Here is a 14,552-nt window from a genome sequence, read left to right on the forward strand (position 1 = left end):
CGATGAACTCCGGAAGTGGAAGAATATTTTTATTAGGATAATTTATGTAGTTAGAATGTCAGCACTGTTTTCAAATGACTGTTCATTGCCCTTTAGAGGCCACAGGGAAATATTCAATAGATTGGACCTGAAAGTGGCAACCTTTTGAACATTATTGATTCAATTATCAGATATGATCAGCTACTTAAAGCTCGCATATGACCAATGAAAAAGCAGAAATGAGTATTTACATCATGATATACAAAATGAAATCATTGGTCTGCTTGCACGTTCTGTATTGAAAACGTTACTAGGTAAAATAACTTCTGCACCATTTTACACACTAATTTTGGACACAACCCAAGGCATTTCTCATAAAGATCAATTGAGTGGTGCATTGACTGAAAATTATTGCTTAAAACTTGGTTTCATTTTGTGCCATAGTCTTCAATGAATGATATTGCTGCAGTAAGGCACTGTTATTGTAATCATCCAAATTTTGTTGTTGTTGACAATATGATTTAGGCTACATAAGACTACTCAAACAATAGACAGACTGATCTAAAATTTCACTGATTTGATTCTATTGTTTACTGTGGTGGTTCCACACCAGTAATATGATAAATAAAGGGGAAATTGCCTTCTGTCCCATTATGGTCCGTGTTTAGACCTGACGGATTAAACACATTTCGGCTCTTCAGCCATCATCAGATCATCGTATAAGAACTTATTTTGCCTGAATGCCATTATCTCGCCGTTCATGAAACTTCCATAAACCCTTCCAACATTGTAGGCTACAATAGCTTCATTCATATAATGTTCATGGTAGGCCTAACTTTAAACACAGAGGATTTTAAAAAAGAGGTAATTTAATACATTGCTGTTTCAATTGGGTATAGCCCAAAACAAATTCATAAACTGACCAAAAAACAAATAAAGAAAACATCCATATTGTTAACAGTGATAAAACAAAAAAAAACAACTGGAATGCATATCTTTCCATCCCATACACTAACAAATGGAATGAAGAATCATAGACAGTCTCTTTCTGAACCTTTAATAAGCTCCAAAATCCGTTTTCCATAAAAAATACAGCACAGGATATTTGTCATAAAACAGGAGTGTACAAAATAACCTGATATGACGGTGATAAATTTTACATTGGACAAACTGGCAGACCAAACAGTTCACACACACACACACACACACACAGGGATGTTTTTTTTACATTAAAAGATTTAGTGAATACCCTCTTAAGAAAACATAAATGTAGGTTGTAATATTACCTGTCAAAGTCCTTCTTCTTCCTCCTGAACCATGATTCTTGAACCTCTCCCTCATCACCCTCAAGCCGATCCGCAGATTCTGTTTCTCTGTCATTTTTATCTGATTGACAAAAAAAAAGTAAATAATTAGAAAGTTATTTTAAATGTACCTTATTCAAGTTGGGTTGACTGATGACCACCAGTGATATAGGTAACATCCTGGATGAATGGGACCATAGTTTTTTAGCAATTTCCTAATTAGGGAATAGCCTATGATATTACAATATTGTAGGTCTCATGGTATTGGTAAGACCTAGACCCAAGACCAATATACTGTACTTTTTAGTTTTGATGTCCCCAGATGCCAAAAAACCATCTGTTCAAATTCATATAGGCTATACGTGTCTGTTAGCAAGACAACTCAAGCAAGATAATTTGTTTTGATTAAATTTGATACAAAGAGCAAACTTAGGTTTATTGAAACAAGTTTCCAAACCAGCATGATCGGACTATGAGAACGGGGTTTCATGGGGGTAAAAATTGGGGTTTCTCATTTTGACCATCTAAACATGTTATTATCAATCAATCATTGAGATGGGTACGCCACCTAGGTATGTATTTTAATCCAAATATGAGTGAAGGATGAGTGTAGAGTGGTGTGTGATGATCTGTGTAGCTTTGTTAGGTACTGACTAAGATCAGCGGTTTCATTAGTCACGATCATTGATTTAAAGCCCAATGATCAGGAACAGCTGGGTCCAGTTTCAAACCATCAAAAAGCTACTGACTTTTCTCAGGATCGAACCGGCGACCTTTTGATTACCAGGCGAGCACTATAACCATAACCACTCAGCTACCCAGCCGTTGAGCTTAAGAGAGGAAATAATTTAGTACTGTATGTTGAAGTGTTGTTGTAAGCTCAATGGTTTTTGACAAAATTCAAAAAATGTCACTTTATTTGTTGTATGTTAATTTTATGGAGTAAAAGTAAACTGTTGTAGTTTACTCATTAAATGGATATATTTTGATCAAAAAAACAAACTTTACTACCTTCCCTGGAGCTCCCAACCGAGCCCAGGGATCACCTAAGTACTAGAGTATAGCCTACATTTTGATACAGTGATTTAAAAGCTGTAGGCCCTATCCCCAAAGAGTAATCCCAAAGTGTCCTCAAAAAGGATATTACGAAGATTGTAAAAAATCTATTTGTGCAAAAACTTTTTCTGGCTACTGGTTGAAAACAAGATGATAATAACCTCTATCTCTAACACCTTGTTTTGTTCAAAACAAAATGATTTTAAAATTACATTAAAAAACATATGTCAAGTAGCCTACTAAACTAAAAAGTATATAGATTTTCTTGACAAATTTTGAAAGCAACATCAGACAAACATTTTCTACTGTCATGCTGTTAAAAGCTTTGGCCAATGGTTGTGTGTCTGAAAAGCATGCAGGAGTGCCCAGAGGTGACTATGGTTTCACATGACATGTAATCTTGTTTGTAAGACTAGACCCAGTTTGTAAATAAGCCAGATGAGCCTTGGCCCAGGGGCACAGAGTATGAATACAGTACTTTGCCCTTCAATATGGCTGAAGAGAATTCCATGTTTATGGGATGCAATTAGTTGCCCTCTTAAAGTAATCCTCCTAATTCGCCAGATAGATTTTGCTATAGTTTTTTCATGTTTGAAATAACTTCCTGATACTTCAATGGCTTGTCAAAAATTCCGTACAGTAGGCACAATCTGAAAATTATTTATAGTTTACTTAGATTGACTATTCTATCAGCAGAGTAGGCTATAAATCAGCAAAATAAAAGGGGCCAAATTTCTCCAAATTGCTTGGTCATGGACACTCCTGAAAGCAAAAGTGACAAAATAATAGGCCTACTAAGAGATGGTGGAAAACTAGTACAATGCCGAGTGCAATTTATTTTTATGTTTAAATATAGGCCTACATTTAATAATCCTTTACAGCATGGTATAACTTAACTTTTTTGTTTGGTAAAAAAAAACTAAACTAAAACTAAACGTTTTCTTGTTTTTTTTTTGTTTTTTTTTTTTAGATGTATGATTGATATACATGTGTATATTTTTCTAAGGTCATAGTGATGCATTACCCCAAAGATACCCATCAAGGTGGATCAGTGGCAACACTCGATTTCCATTTTTACAGCATACCAATACCCATGCTTGATGGGTAAAAAAGAGCTTAAAAATAATTTCACCTAGTGTAGCTTCTTCAGCAATATTCTTTAGTGTAGGCCTAAGTATATCCATCCATATCATTTGAAATTTTATTTAAAAAAACTATTTAGGGCCCAGATAGTCTAATTAAGGCGAATCCATCTTGATAATCACACCCTTAATTGGCTTAACGTAACCCTGCACCAAAACATTATCAAACCTCATGAAATTTAAGACACAGCTTTTGACTAGACATTTTGTCTTCAACACTTGAAACGAGACTTGGAAAAGGCTATAGATTCTATGGGTAGGCCTAAACTTTTCCTCAGTGATTTGAATATGACAACAAGGCTGTCAAGAATTTAGAATCACTAAATAAAAAAAAGTGATAGTGTTTAATAGAGGCTAACTCTGGTTTCAGAGGGACTTTTACACTACGGTAGTGCTTCCTCTTAAAACCAATATAGCACGGATAATATGATGCCATCAACAAGGTTAATTTATAATTATGTGGCTTGTAATTTAAGACAATGTAATGAAACAAATCATATGTACAATGGGTATCTGTCAAAATGAAAAAAATTAGGACAGTCTTTGGTTAACTTATAACTTGTTGTGGGTAGTATTATTGCCGAGAAACTTATTGGATAAGGTCTACCTAATGGATAATTATCTCTTAAGAGATCATGTTAGATTTTGGATTAGCCTTTTTAAATTACCGTATTGGGATGAATCTCACTTGCAAAAATGTATGGGTTCAGCAACCTTTTGATTAGCATTATAATGATAATATGGACCTGTCTTATTCAATATTGCATCCATTAACATACGAACAAAAGGTACTTTATTACTATTTTACCTTCTGTTCTAGATTTCTGTTGATTGACACGGAAGACATGTCTTTTTGTTTCAGTTAAAAATAAAGATACTGTACAATTATATTGGTAAAATTTAAACGACAATTTTCCCGCCTTCTGTCTAAATCTAAACTAAATCCTATCCAATGTTCAGTAGGAGTAGGAGTAGACAGTAGACTATTGGGTGATTTTCATTATATCAACACAAACTCACAACACATAGCTTTTAAATACAATATCACTTATTGTTATCTTATATTAGAGTTACCTACTCAAAATTACTTTTGAGCTAGAATCTGAAACTATTATTGCTGTATGGATCCTAACCTTAACCTATGTTTGATTGTTTTTTGTTTTGTTTGTTTTGTTTGGAATTTGGATTGGATTGGATCATTGGATGATGAGGCCTAAGTCTAAAGAGGTTGAGGTTAGATTTTTTTCCCTTTTTTCAACATGCTTAACCAGTAGCACTTAGTAGTCATGTAGCATATAGATATAATGTTATATAGATTTTTATTGGTAATGTTTATTTTTACAACAATACAGGTGGTATGATAATTACGTCTCACAGTGGTTAATACATTCAGTGGGTGTAGAGCTTTTCGACAAACAATTATAGTAAATTTATCACTAAAATCTTTTTTTATTATTTTTCAATCTAAACATAAAGCCACACCAAAGTTGACAACCAGATTGTCGACTAGTTTCGGAAACTTGTTGCTTTTTCTACAAAATGCAGCAACTTTTTCTGTCGTCAACTATTGGAGCAACAAGTTTTCCACTAAATTTTGGTTTCCCGTGGAGAGTCGGTAAGATCAAAGAAAGTTGACAACAAAAAGTTGAAGACTAGTTGCTACGCGCTTTGCGCAAGCAACTTGTTGAAAACTAGTGGAGAACTATTCCCCTTCCCATATTGTACACATATTGTAAATGTGTATTATTGAATTATTATAATAGGGCAAAATGTTACGGTAGCTATCTTTCTAACTTATTTAAATATCTTAATTATGCCTAATAACTCTGGATGTGTACAGAGCTACAGACCACGCCCGTGGTCTGATTTTGATTAAAATTTGTATGTAGGTACTACATATAAATCTCAAATCTCAATAATATCTCCAGGTATTTTAGAACTTTTTTGAGATTTTGATTTTTAATGGTGATTTTCCCATAAAAAGACGGAAAATTTGATTTTGACGGAAATGGCCGAAACGACTTTAATAAAGATTTAGTATGTTGTAGCCACCCTTGAATTACTACCTTTGAGGTCCTTGTAGTTCTAAACAATATACAGTTGTGCAGCCCCCCACTATTGCTGCAGCCTGATGATTGCTGTAAAAGTTACGATTCCAAAGTTAAAATGTGACTTTTGTAATTTTACCTAATATCATAGTAACATAGTTACTAAATACCTATTAAATATCATTACTACTCTAATCACTTATCCATGATAACGGTTGTTGACAAGCTAATGGGAGATAGTATGTGTCAGATTGCTGATTCAATAATGTAACTAAAGCTAGTAAACATTATTTTCTGTTTAGGAATGTTGCACCTTCTTCGTCCGACGACATCCTTGACACACTGTACTGATTATTACGCGCCTATTCTTTGGCAACAAGTTTTCCACTAGTTGCTCTAAATTACCCATGTAGCACAGATGGTTGGGCCAACGTTGGCCAACTGTGGGACAGTTGGTCGATGGTTGGTTGGAGCTTCCACAACCAACCAACCGTTGTCCAACTGTATATCTCGTAGTTGGGCCAACCAATATTTACAACTGTGGACCAACATTGGTTCATTGTTAATGAAATACATTAATATGCATTGCTGGGTATCATACATCAAGCCAACCGTTGTCCAACCGTTTTTCACTCCGTTGGACCAACGGTCCATAGTTGAGTTTACACGACTTTCATTCTCTGGGTCTAGCTTTCACAACATAATTATAATAAAATATCTGGTTTTACAATACCTTTATCAGTTCCAAAAGTTTTTGGAACTGATAAAGGTATTGTAAAACCAGATATTTTATATATTACAGTTCCGGCGCTACAACAATGAATTTTAATAATTTTAATAATGCAAATATTTTTTAAATTAATATTCTTTAACTTATTTGCAACAACTTAAGAGGAAAGAGTAATTAATCATATAACAGGCAATTATAATAGCATTAACAATCTAACGGTAATTAATTAATCATTCAAATACCAGTATCCTCTCTAACTCCAAAAAAAAAAACTACTTATGATGCCTTAACAGATTAACAGAATCATATTATACTGTGTAGTATCAAAAATGTTTGAAGTATTGCGACCATTGCAACTGTCGGCTACTCTTTCACCACTTGAAAACTCTCTATATCAGCAATCACAGATAGCTCAGTGGTAAAGTAAGAGGCTCATAAGTCGAAGGACCCGGGTTCGAGACCCGTCTGGGCCAAAAAAATTTTGTTCTAGTTTTTTTTCAAAATTTGTTTTTATGAACTATTTAATCAATTTACTCAACTAATAATTATGCTTTTCGTACTAAATCTTTATTATTTTGTGTGAAATAAAACGGTTGGACAATGGTTGGCTGGAAAACAGTTTAAAGAGGTGACATTTCTACCGTTGGCCAACTGTGTGGCTCCACAATTTACCAACGTTGGCCCAACCATCTGTGCTACATGGGTAGTGAGGAGCAACATTTAGTTGTCAACTTTTAGTTGCCAACTTTTGGTTGTAAACTTTTGGTTGTCAACTTTGGTGTAAACGCGGCTTAAAGTTGGCTAGTAACATCACACAGAACTAGGCCAGATATCTACTATCTTCAGAATATACTATTTAACACAAAGTAGCCAAAAGTAGCTTTCGCATCCCATTGTAAAGTCTGAAGCTTGTTTTCTATGTCTGGTTTATGTTGGTAACGCTAAGCGATAGTGTCACCGAAATTTAGTTTATCTTATTATTTTAGGGCCAATTTTATGATTTTTTCTTTACTTCTTGGTTATAACACCAAAGAATTATTGTTTGTAACCATACCGTTTTATTAAACCAAACTAGGTTTTTAGGCCCCTCTGGTGCAAGTAGGCCTAGAGTTAAATATTTAGAAGGCAGAGTCATTAGATTATTTTTGGATTCAGCGTGAAAAATACTGTAAGTGGACATCTAAAAATTACACGATATCAAAATTTACATATATCAAATATTTGCCACCTTTGGGTAACGGGAACTTTTGGATGTCCGCTCCCTCTAGGATTAACACAGGCATAAACATGGGCAAAAGGGTTTAAAGTTGGTACTATCCTGACAGAATCGGGCGGGACGAATGGCAACACACTGCCATAAGGAAGGTCCATGCCCCTTCCTCTGATCATTGTACGGAATATTACACATCTAACTTCTTTGAAAGTAGAAAGTTAAGAGTTTTAATTTTAAAATACCCCATTTGTATAAAGCTATGTCTATTTAGTTTATAAATATCTTGATTCACAACTGGGTGCAATGGTGAGGTGTGACATTACACACATCCCTCTATATTACAGACAGACAAGTATTTTTATATTAGAAAACTGAGATTTATAGTACTACTACTACACATCCCCAAACGTTTACTGTACCCATAAAAAATTCAAACCCTAAAAGTGTTCCCAAACTATGAAAATTTAGAGACTAAACCAACCACTAATATGTTGGCTGAGCTATCACAGAGGTGTTTTGTCTTAAATATACAGAAAAATACTGGTATACCCCTTATAATTGTCAGGAGTCACCATACTGTAAGCATTTTATAACTTCTATATCTGTAGTTAACCAAAATTTTATGTCTAATTATGTAACTTCATGGCTTCTCTTGTTGAAATGGATATTACTTAGGTGGGACTTGTAATTAAGCATCACATTGTCCCAGTACAAAATACCATCTTGTAAAGGATTATTATAAAGTGATAGGTAGCGTGTTTGCACGCCTAGTTTCCATTTTGATCGAACCTGTGTTTATGATGGCTTGGATGGCACTAGAAAATCTGTGGAATCAACATATAAATATATAATATTAAACTATGTTAAAAGAAATATCAAGAATAAGATATAATATACATATTAGTACATGTAATGAATATTTTAATAATAATGAAGGTAAAAAATGTAAAATTATATTCATATATTAGAGCAGTTGTATTGAAATGGTATAGTAATGTGTGGACAATGTTTACCGTACTCCTATGAGTAAATTGTTTACATAGACAAGTTGACAGCTTATTAGGTAGGCCTATACTGTAGCCTACATAATATCCAATACACTTTTAAACGGCAATAGATACACAAATTCAAGGTGAAATTTTTCAACCTCTCTTTTCTTTAGATATTAGACATTAGAATCTTGATATTGCGACCTAAACTAGCTGTGGTAAGGTCGGATAAGTGGAAAGGAGGAGTAACACAAAAAAATAATAATCAAACCCACAGTAAAAATGTTAAAATTAATTATTTATAAAGAGTAAACCCTGTTCTAGGCTTTGATTACAACATAGGCCTATAAACCATAATAATCACTTATGAAGTAAACACCGGTTGTGTAACAACAATAGCAACTAAGATGTTAGAAGTAGTTAGGGTAGGGATAAAGATTTGACAAATTGTCTGGTACGCATTGTCATAAAGCCCTTGGCTCATAGAACATCTTGAGTATGGACAAGAGCAGAAAAAGGTTTTTTTTTTACTGGATACAAATTACAGTCATACCACACACAAATATCATACAATTTCTTGGTATTCAGGGAAGGTCAAATCAGAGAAAATGCAAGATAATCTAGACTCTAATAGGACAAGAAAGTTGGCTTTACCAACATTTTAAGGGTAATGAACTGCTGAATATCAATCTACCTAGAAAGAAAACAGTGTTGATCATTAAACAACAAATATTAAATATATAAATTAAAATAACAACAAAATAGAAAATAGTTACTTTTCCCATCTTGGTTGTTTCCTTGTTCTTCTCCCTCAGGTTCAATGTCCTCAGCTTGCGTGATCCAATCCAAATATCCTCTCAAGTCTTCTTCTATTTGTTGTTTTTCTCTAAGTTTATGGAAATCACCTCTTGCTTTGGCCTTTTCTCTTTCTTTGGAAAATTCTCTTTGGAAAAAGAAGATTTCTATTTTAGTAACACCATAAACTTTACCATATTATCAAGACTCATACATCAATGTAAAAATAATTGCATTACAGGTGTTGTAATACAATTGTTTTATGGTATTAACCAGTAAATCTATAATGGACTCTAGTGCAGTACCTATTAATTATTGGTCCACTGAAAAAAAATATATATATATATTATTCTATAATGGGCAAATGGGAATCTTTGCCTGGGGGTTTGAGGGAATAAAATAATATTTGATATTTATGTATAAGGAGGACCATGGAACTCCCCAGAAGAATATTATAGAAACACTTCTGACCAAGCACATAATATAGATCTTTTTTCTTCCAAATAGTAATTTAGCTCAGAATCTTTTCAAAACTCACAATTTTTTACAAAACTCGAGTCTACGCACAGACCACTGAGGTGTAGACTCATTTCCAATTAATTAATTATTACTAGCCGAAGAAGATATATTTCAATTAGAACTTAAGTTTATACAATTAATAACTTTTTAAATTTAACTTTACCTAATTTTGTATAAACAATTTATGTAATGCTTCTAGATCTTTGTATTTTACTAGTTGTTGTAACATTAATTCTTTTTGTACTTATTGTGGAAATAAATCTGATTTGATTTGATTTGAGTTCTTAGGCTGCTCAAAAGCAAGAATTCTCCTTCTTAAATGTGTGTTTTTTGTTTTTTTTTTTAAAGAGGATGGCGGCCTCTTTTAACCTTCCATTTTCCCGTCCACATGGACTAATCTACAATCAGCACACATAGACTGGATATGTAAGATCCAGCAAAGAAAGGGTTAAGCCGGTAAAGTACAAGGGTGACCGGTACTGATTAAAAGTAATGGCAGTGACTAGGATCCGAACCCACGACATCGCTGCCTCACGACGTCACGTCTGAGCCACCAACACACCAATATACAACAAATGCAATTAATTTGTTATTATTTAATTTTGTATGTTTACAATATACTCATTTGTCTCGTCAATCTGTATGCAGCTTTAAGGAGTTTATCAAATCAGTGTTGAAAATTGAAAACTAGAGTTACTAAATATGATACACTGGGTTAATAAACTAGTAGGGTTTGCAGTCATTTAAGAGATAAAGACCTTAGACTTTCTTCTTATTTGCAGTTTGGGCACGCAACTATTTTTATGATCTTGTAGTGATATTTTATATTTTTTAAATACACATTTGTGTATTTGTATCTAGTGAAAGTCCTTTACTAGATACTAATGCAAACTTTTAATAACAAACCTATTATGACAGGGAGCTGTTTTATGCATAACTAATGCTATGAATGCGTTTTAAAATCAGGTATGCTCTACCCTGTTGTAATATAACTCACAACATACTCAAGAAAACTACGCTAAAGTAGCTATACTAATATTAATTCTTGTTTGAACAAAGAATATTTTAAAAGATAGTTACCCGCTCAAGACACCAAGAATTAGGTTCATGACGAAAAAAGCACCCAGGATAACCATTGAAATGAAGTAAATCCATTGCCAAGTATTTCCCAGTGCATCTTCTATCTGCAAAAGAAAACATTAGACTGCTTCAAATCAAAGTATAGTAACTGTAGCGAAAACTTTGAATAACAACTGAAACTGTAATGGACTTGTTATTGTTAGTAATTTGTTATTATTTTGTAATAAGTTAGTTGGATATAAAAAGTGGGACAAGAGCTTGCCATTTTATTGTCCGCTAACAAATTTTGGTTATTAAATTATTGCAAAGAACAATATAATCGTTGTGGTACTGGATGGAAATTGTAAACATAACTATTATACAGATACAGGGTGACAATTAAGTCTGGAACCACTTTATTAACTTTTAAACCACAATATAAAAAAAATACCAAAGTAAACACATGCTTACTGGTGATGGTAATGCACACATCTGCCCAATTACCCCTTTGGCGGAATCCGAACTCAAATCCGAAATCCGAACTCAAATGGACAACCAAGTCAAAAACGGTAGCCGTTCAAATATTTCTTTAATCTGCCATTTTGAATCTTTGAACGGCTGCCATTTTTTACCCAGCTGATATTTTGATCTCAAATTTGAAAGAATTATATTCTACTAATAAAGATCTTTAATGTGATGTGCATATCGAACTGCTTAAGTTTATGATTTTCATCCCGCTTCTAGGCCTCACAAGTATTTAATCATTGCAAATTCAAGGACTATTTGACCAGCTGTCATTTTTGACTCCATTGTCCGTTTGAGTTTGTGGCATTGTATTTTATTAACGGAGACCGTTAATTTGATACCAGCTTGACCTATGCCGCTATTTAAGAATTTTGTCTGAATCCTTGTGGACGTCCCCCAAAGGGGTTATCCGGTTGGTAATTGGGCAGATGTGTGTGTTACAATCACCAGTAAGTACCGTACGTGTGAACTTTGGTATTTTTTTCTATTGTGGTTTAAAAATTTAAAAGAGATGTTCCAGGCTTAATTGTAACCCTGAATGAAAAGTAAGCAGTATACCTTACATATCCTGTATTTATCTATGTACTTTATTTATCTTTCAGTATTTTCTTATTTTTCTTAAGTATGATTAAAATAGTATAAAAGACCAAAATGTTTCTACCAATTGCAGGTATCTTAGTCTTGAAGTGAATAAGTTTGCATAACTGAGTTTAATATTTTAAACAGTGGTTTCCAACTTGATGGGGTCCGGACTATTTAACCTGACAGTAACAGTATCGCAGAAAACCATTTGCTATATCTCTAAACAATTTTTAAATATATTTAAATACAATAAAAAGAATCCTTATATATAATTCTGTAAGACAACATTTTTACCAGAAAATTGTGAACGTCTGGTAAGTCGCAGAAAAATGGGAGGGGTCTTAAATTAAAGGTCTTGATTCCAGGGACTCGGGAAAAATAGCAGAATTCCCATAAAGTTGCTAGAAAACGAGATATAACGTAAAATGTTTTCCATAAGAATAGCATTAGAAGCCATTTACTGCTGATTTTTGTTTACTTCAATACAGCTGATCAGCTGATCGTAAATTTATCATCAAGCAATGTTAACATTGGATTACTACTTATTTGCCAGTCAATTCTGCAAGACTGCAATGTACTATATAAAACCAGGGATACCGTTACCTATAATATAAGACTTTTTAGTTACGTTATAGAATGTGAAAATAAATTATTTTACTGTGAAACTTTTCAAATTTGTGTATTTTTTACGTTTAACATGAAATAACCACATTGACTAAATAATAACGATTCAAGATTAAAAATGGAAAACTTTGCTTTGTTTTTATTTGAAAACATATGTTCTTGATTTATCCTACATTTTCTTTATTTTAAATTTGAGATTTATTGTAGTGTTTATTCAATATTTTTTATGAAGTGGAATAACCTCAACGTCCACTCTTAGAAAATAACCTGGGAATAAAGATGGAATGGGTAGGAAATTTATATTTTTTTATTAAGTTAGTACTATGACAAGCTCCAATGGGAGGAAAACAATATTGTTTGGAGATTTTAAACAGGTAATGTCTGTTGCTTGCAAAAGAGTTAAGAATCAACTGATTTAGGCCTAATTCGATAGAATATGTTACACTCCAATCGCACCTGTAAGAGGAATACCATCCCATAAACTTACACTAATAATTGTGGTTTTTTTATGTTGATCAGAAAAACAAATCTAGGGTTTGGTCAATGAGATGCCTTTACTTTACACTAATGTTGTTAAACCTTAACAAAAGGACTATACACTTAGAAATATTAACTGGGTAGGGATGCTAATTTAGCTGTTTTGGGCAAGAACTAAGCTTACCTAAACACACCTTTAATTCCCCTTTCATATTTGACGTGGACAATTTCCAAAATTCCAATCAGGGAAGTCTTTTTTATCACCAATAACCACAAGACCAAAACTACCTTAAACGGTTAAAAATATGTAGTGATTCGAATGATTTATTGAAAATAACATCAACAAAGGCAAATAAAAATAAACAACAGACTGATTTTACACAAAATATATGGCTTACAGGGATATCTATTTTGACACATAGATAGATGATACATTTCTCAGTTTGTTTAAATGATAATATTAGAGTCATTTGTTACATATTATTGAGCTTTTTAGGGACTTATGTCCCTACAAGCCACTAGTATATTAATAAAGACATAATGTTTATTTTTACAATATTTGAACATAATGTACATTTTTATCATAAACTTTTAATATAAAATCTCCTCATTGCACAGCATTTTTTTAGAAAGTTGTGAATACAAATACAGTTATACAGTTTGTTGTTTTGTAGCAATGATTTCAGTCTGAATTTGAAGGTGGGACATTTATTTGAACTAATCAACACGTTTATTATGTTTTATTTGTCATATACATTTATTTTAATTTAATTTAATTCCATTAAAAAATTATTTCTCACCTTCAAGTGTCCTGTGGACCACCTGTTGGGAACCATTGTCTTTAGTAAAGAAAAAAAGAGGAGTGGACATTTTTAGCTATGGAAAAAGTTTTATTTATGTCAGTGTTTTAATAACACAAAACAGTTTGTACAAAATAATGTTCTACTGATGGTGTGGAAAATTGCAATTATATTTCGTACATTTTATTACACCACAATAATAAGTGCTAATATTCTTCTATTTGCATTCAGTTATACTTACATTATATAAAACATCAGTCCACCCTTCAAGGGTAATACACTGGAAAACAGTTAGCATAGCTAATCCAAAATTATCAAAATTTGTAATTCCAAAGTTTGGACCGTCCCAACCATCATGACAAACCATGTCATCTCCATAGAAGGAACATTGGAAGCCTGAGGCTCCTGGGTCAGCACATGGATGAGGTTTGTCCATTATTTTACCTGAAAAATATTTAAATGTTCAAAGAAGATCAATGTATTTAATGATTGAGTAAAAATAAGGTAGAAGATGTATGTACATTTAATTTAAATCAATTACAAAAAATTACCCCTATATCATTGATATGCTTTGTCAAATTCAACTTTAGGATTACCGGTGCACAGTAAAAAAAAAGAAAAACTTTTAAATATGAGTTACACGAATATAAAAAATAGAGGAAATGATTATTCTTAAAGATTTAACATGCTTATTTTTCATTTGATGTTGG

General features: G+C 32.8%; 1 protein-coding gene across 13 annotated transcripts in view; it reads right to left on the reverse strand.

Moving 5' to 3' along the window:
• Positions 1-14,552, reverse strand: part of LOC129005578 (muscle calcium channel subunit alpha-1-like) — a 304,273-nt gene that overhangs the window by 166,636 nt on the left and 123,085 nt on the right. For all 13 annotated transcript variants that reach the window (XR_008491839.1, XM_054434499.1, XM_054434502.1 and 10 more), the window contains exons 7-10: positions 14,084-14,286; positions 10,856-10,959; positions 9,238-9,404; positions 1,266-1,365 (exon numbers count right to left, since the gene is read on the reverse strand). Coding sequence is in view for 12 of the 13 variants with exons in the window: in XM_054434499.1 (XP_054290474.1) it covers positions 1,266-1,365; positions 9,238-9,404; positions 10,856-10,959; positions 14,084-14,286 (574 nt within the window). In the remaining variant the exon portion in view is untranslated. The remainder of the gene's footprint in view (positions 1-1,265; positions 1,366-9,237; positions 9,405-10,855; positions 10,960-14,083; positions 14,287-14,552) is intronic.

This window comes from Macrosteles quadrilineatus, unplaced genomic scaffold (genome assembly GCF_028750875.1).
Source record: "Macrosteles quadrilineatus isolate MER2022 unplaced genomic scaffold, UCM_ALF_1.0 Scaffold_24__1_contigs__length_1734639, whole genome shotgun sequence".
Lineage (NCBI taxonomy): Eukaryota > Metazoa > Arthropoda > Insecta > Hemiptera > Cicadellidae > Macrosteles > Macrosteles quadrilineatus.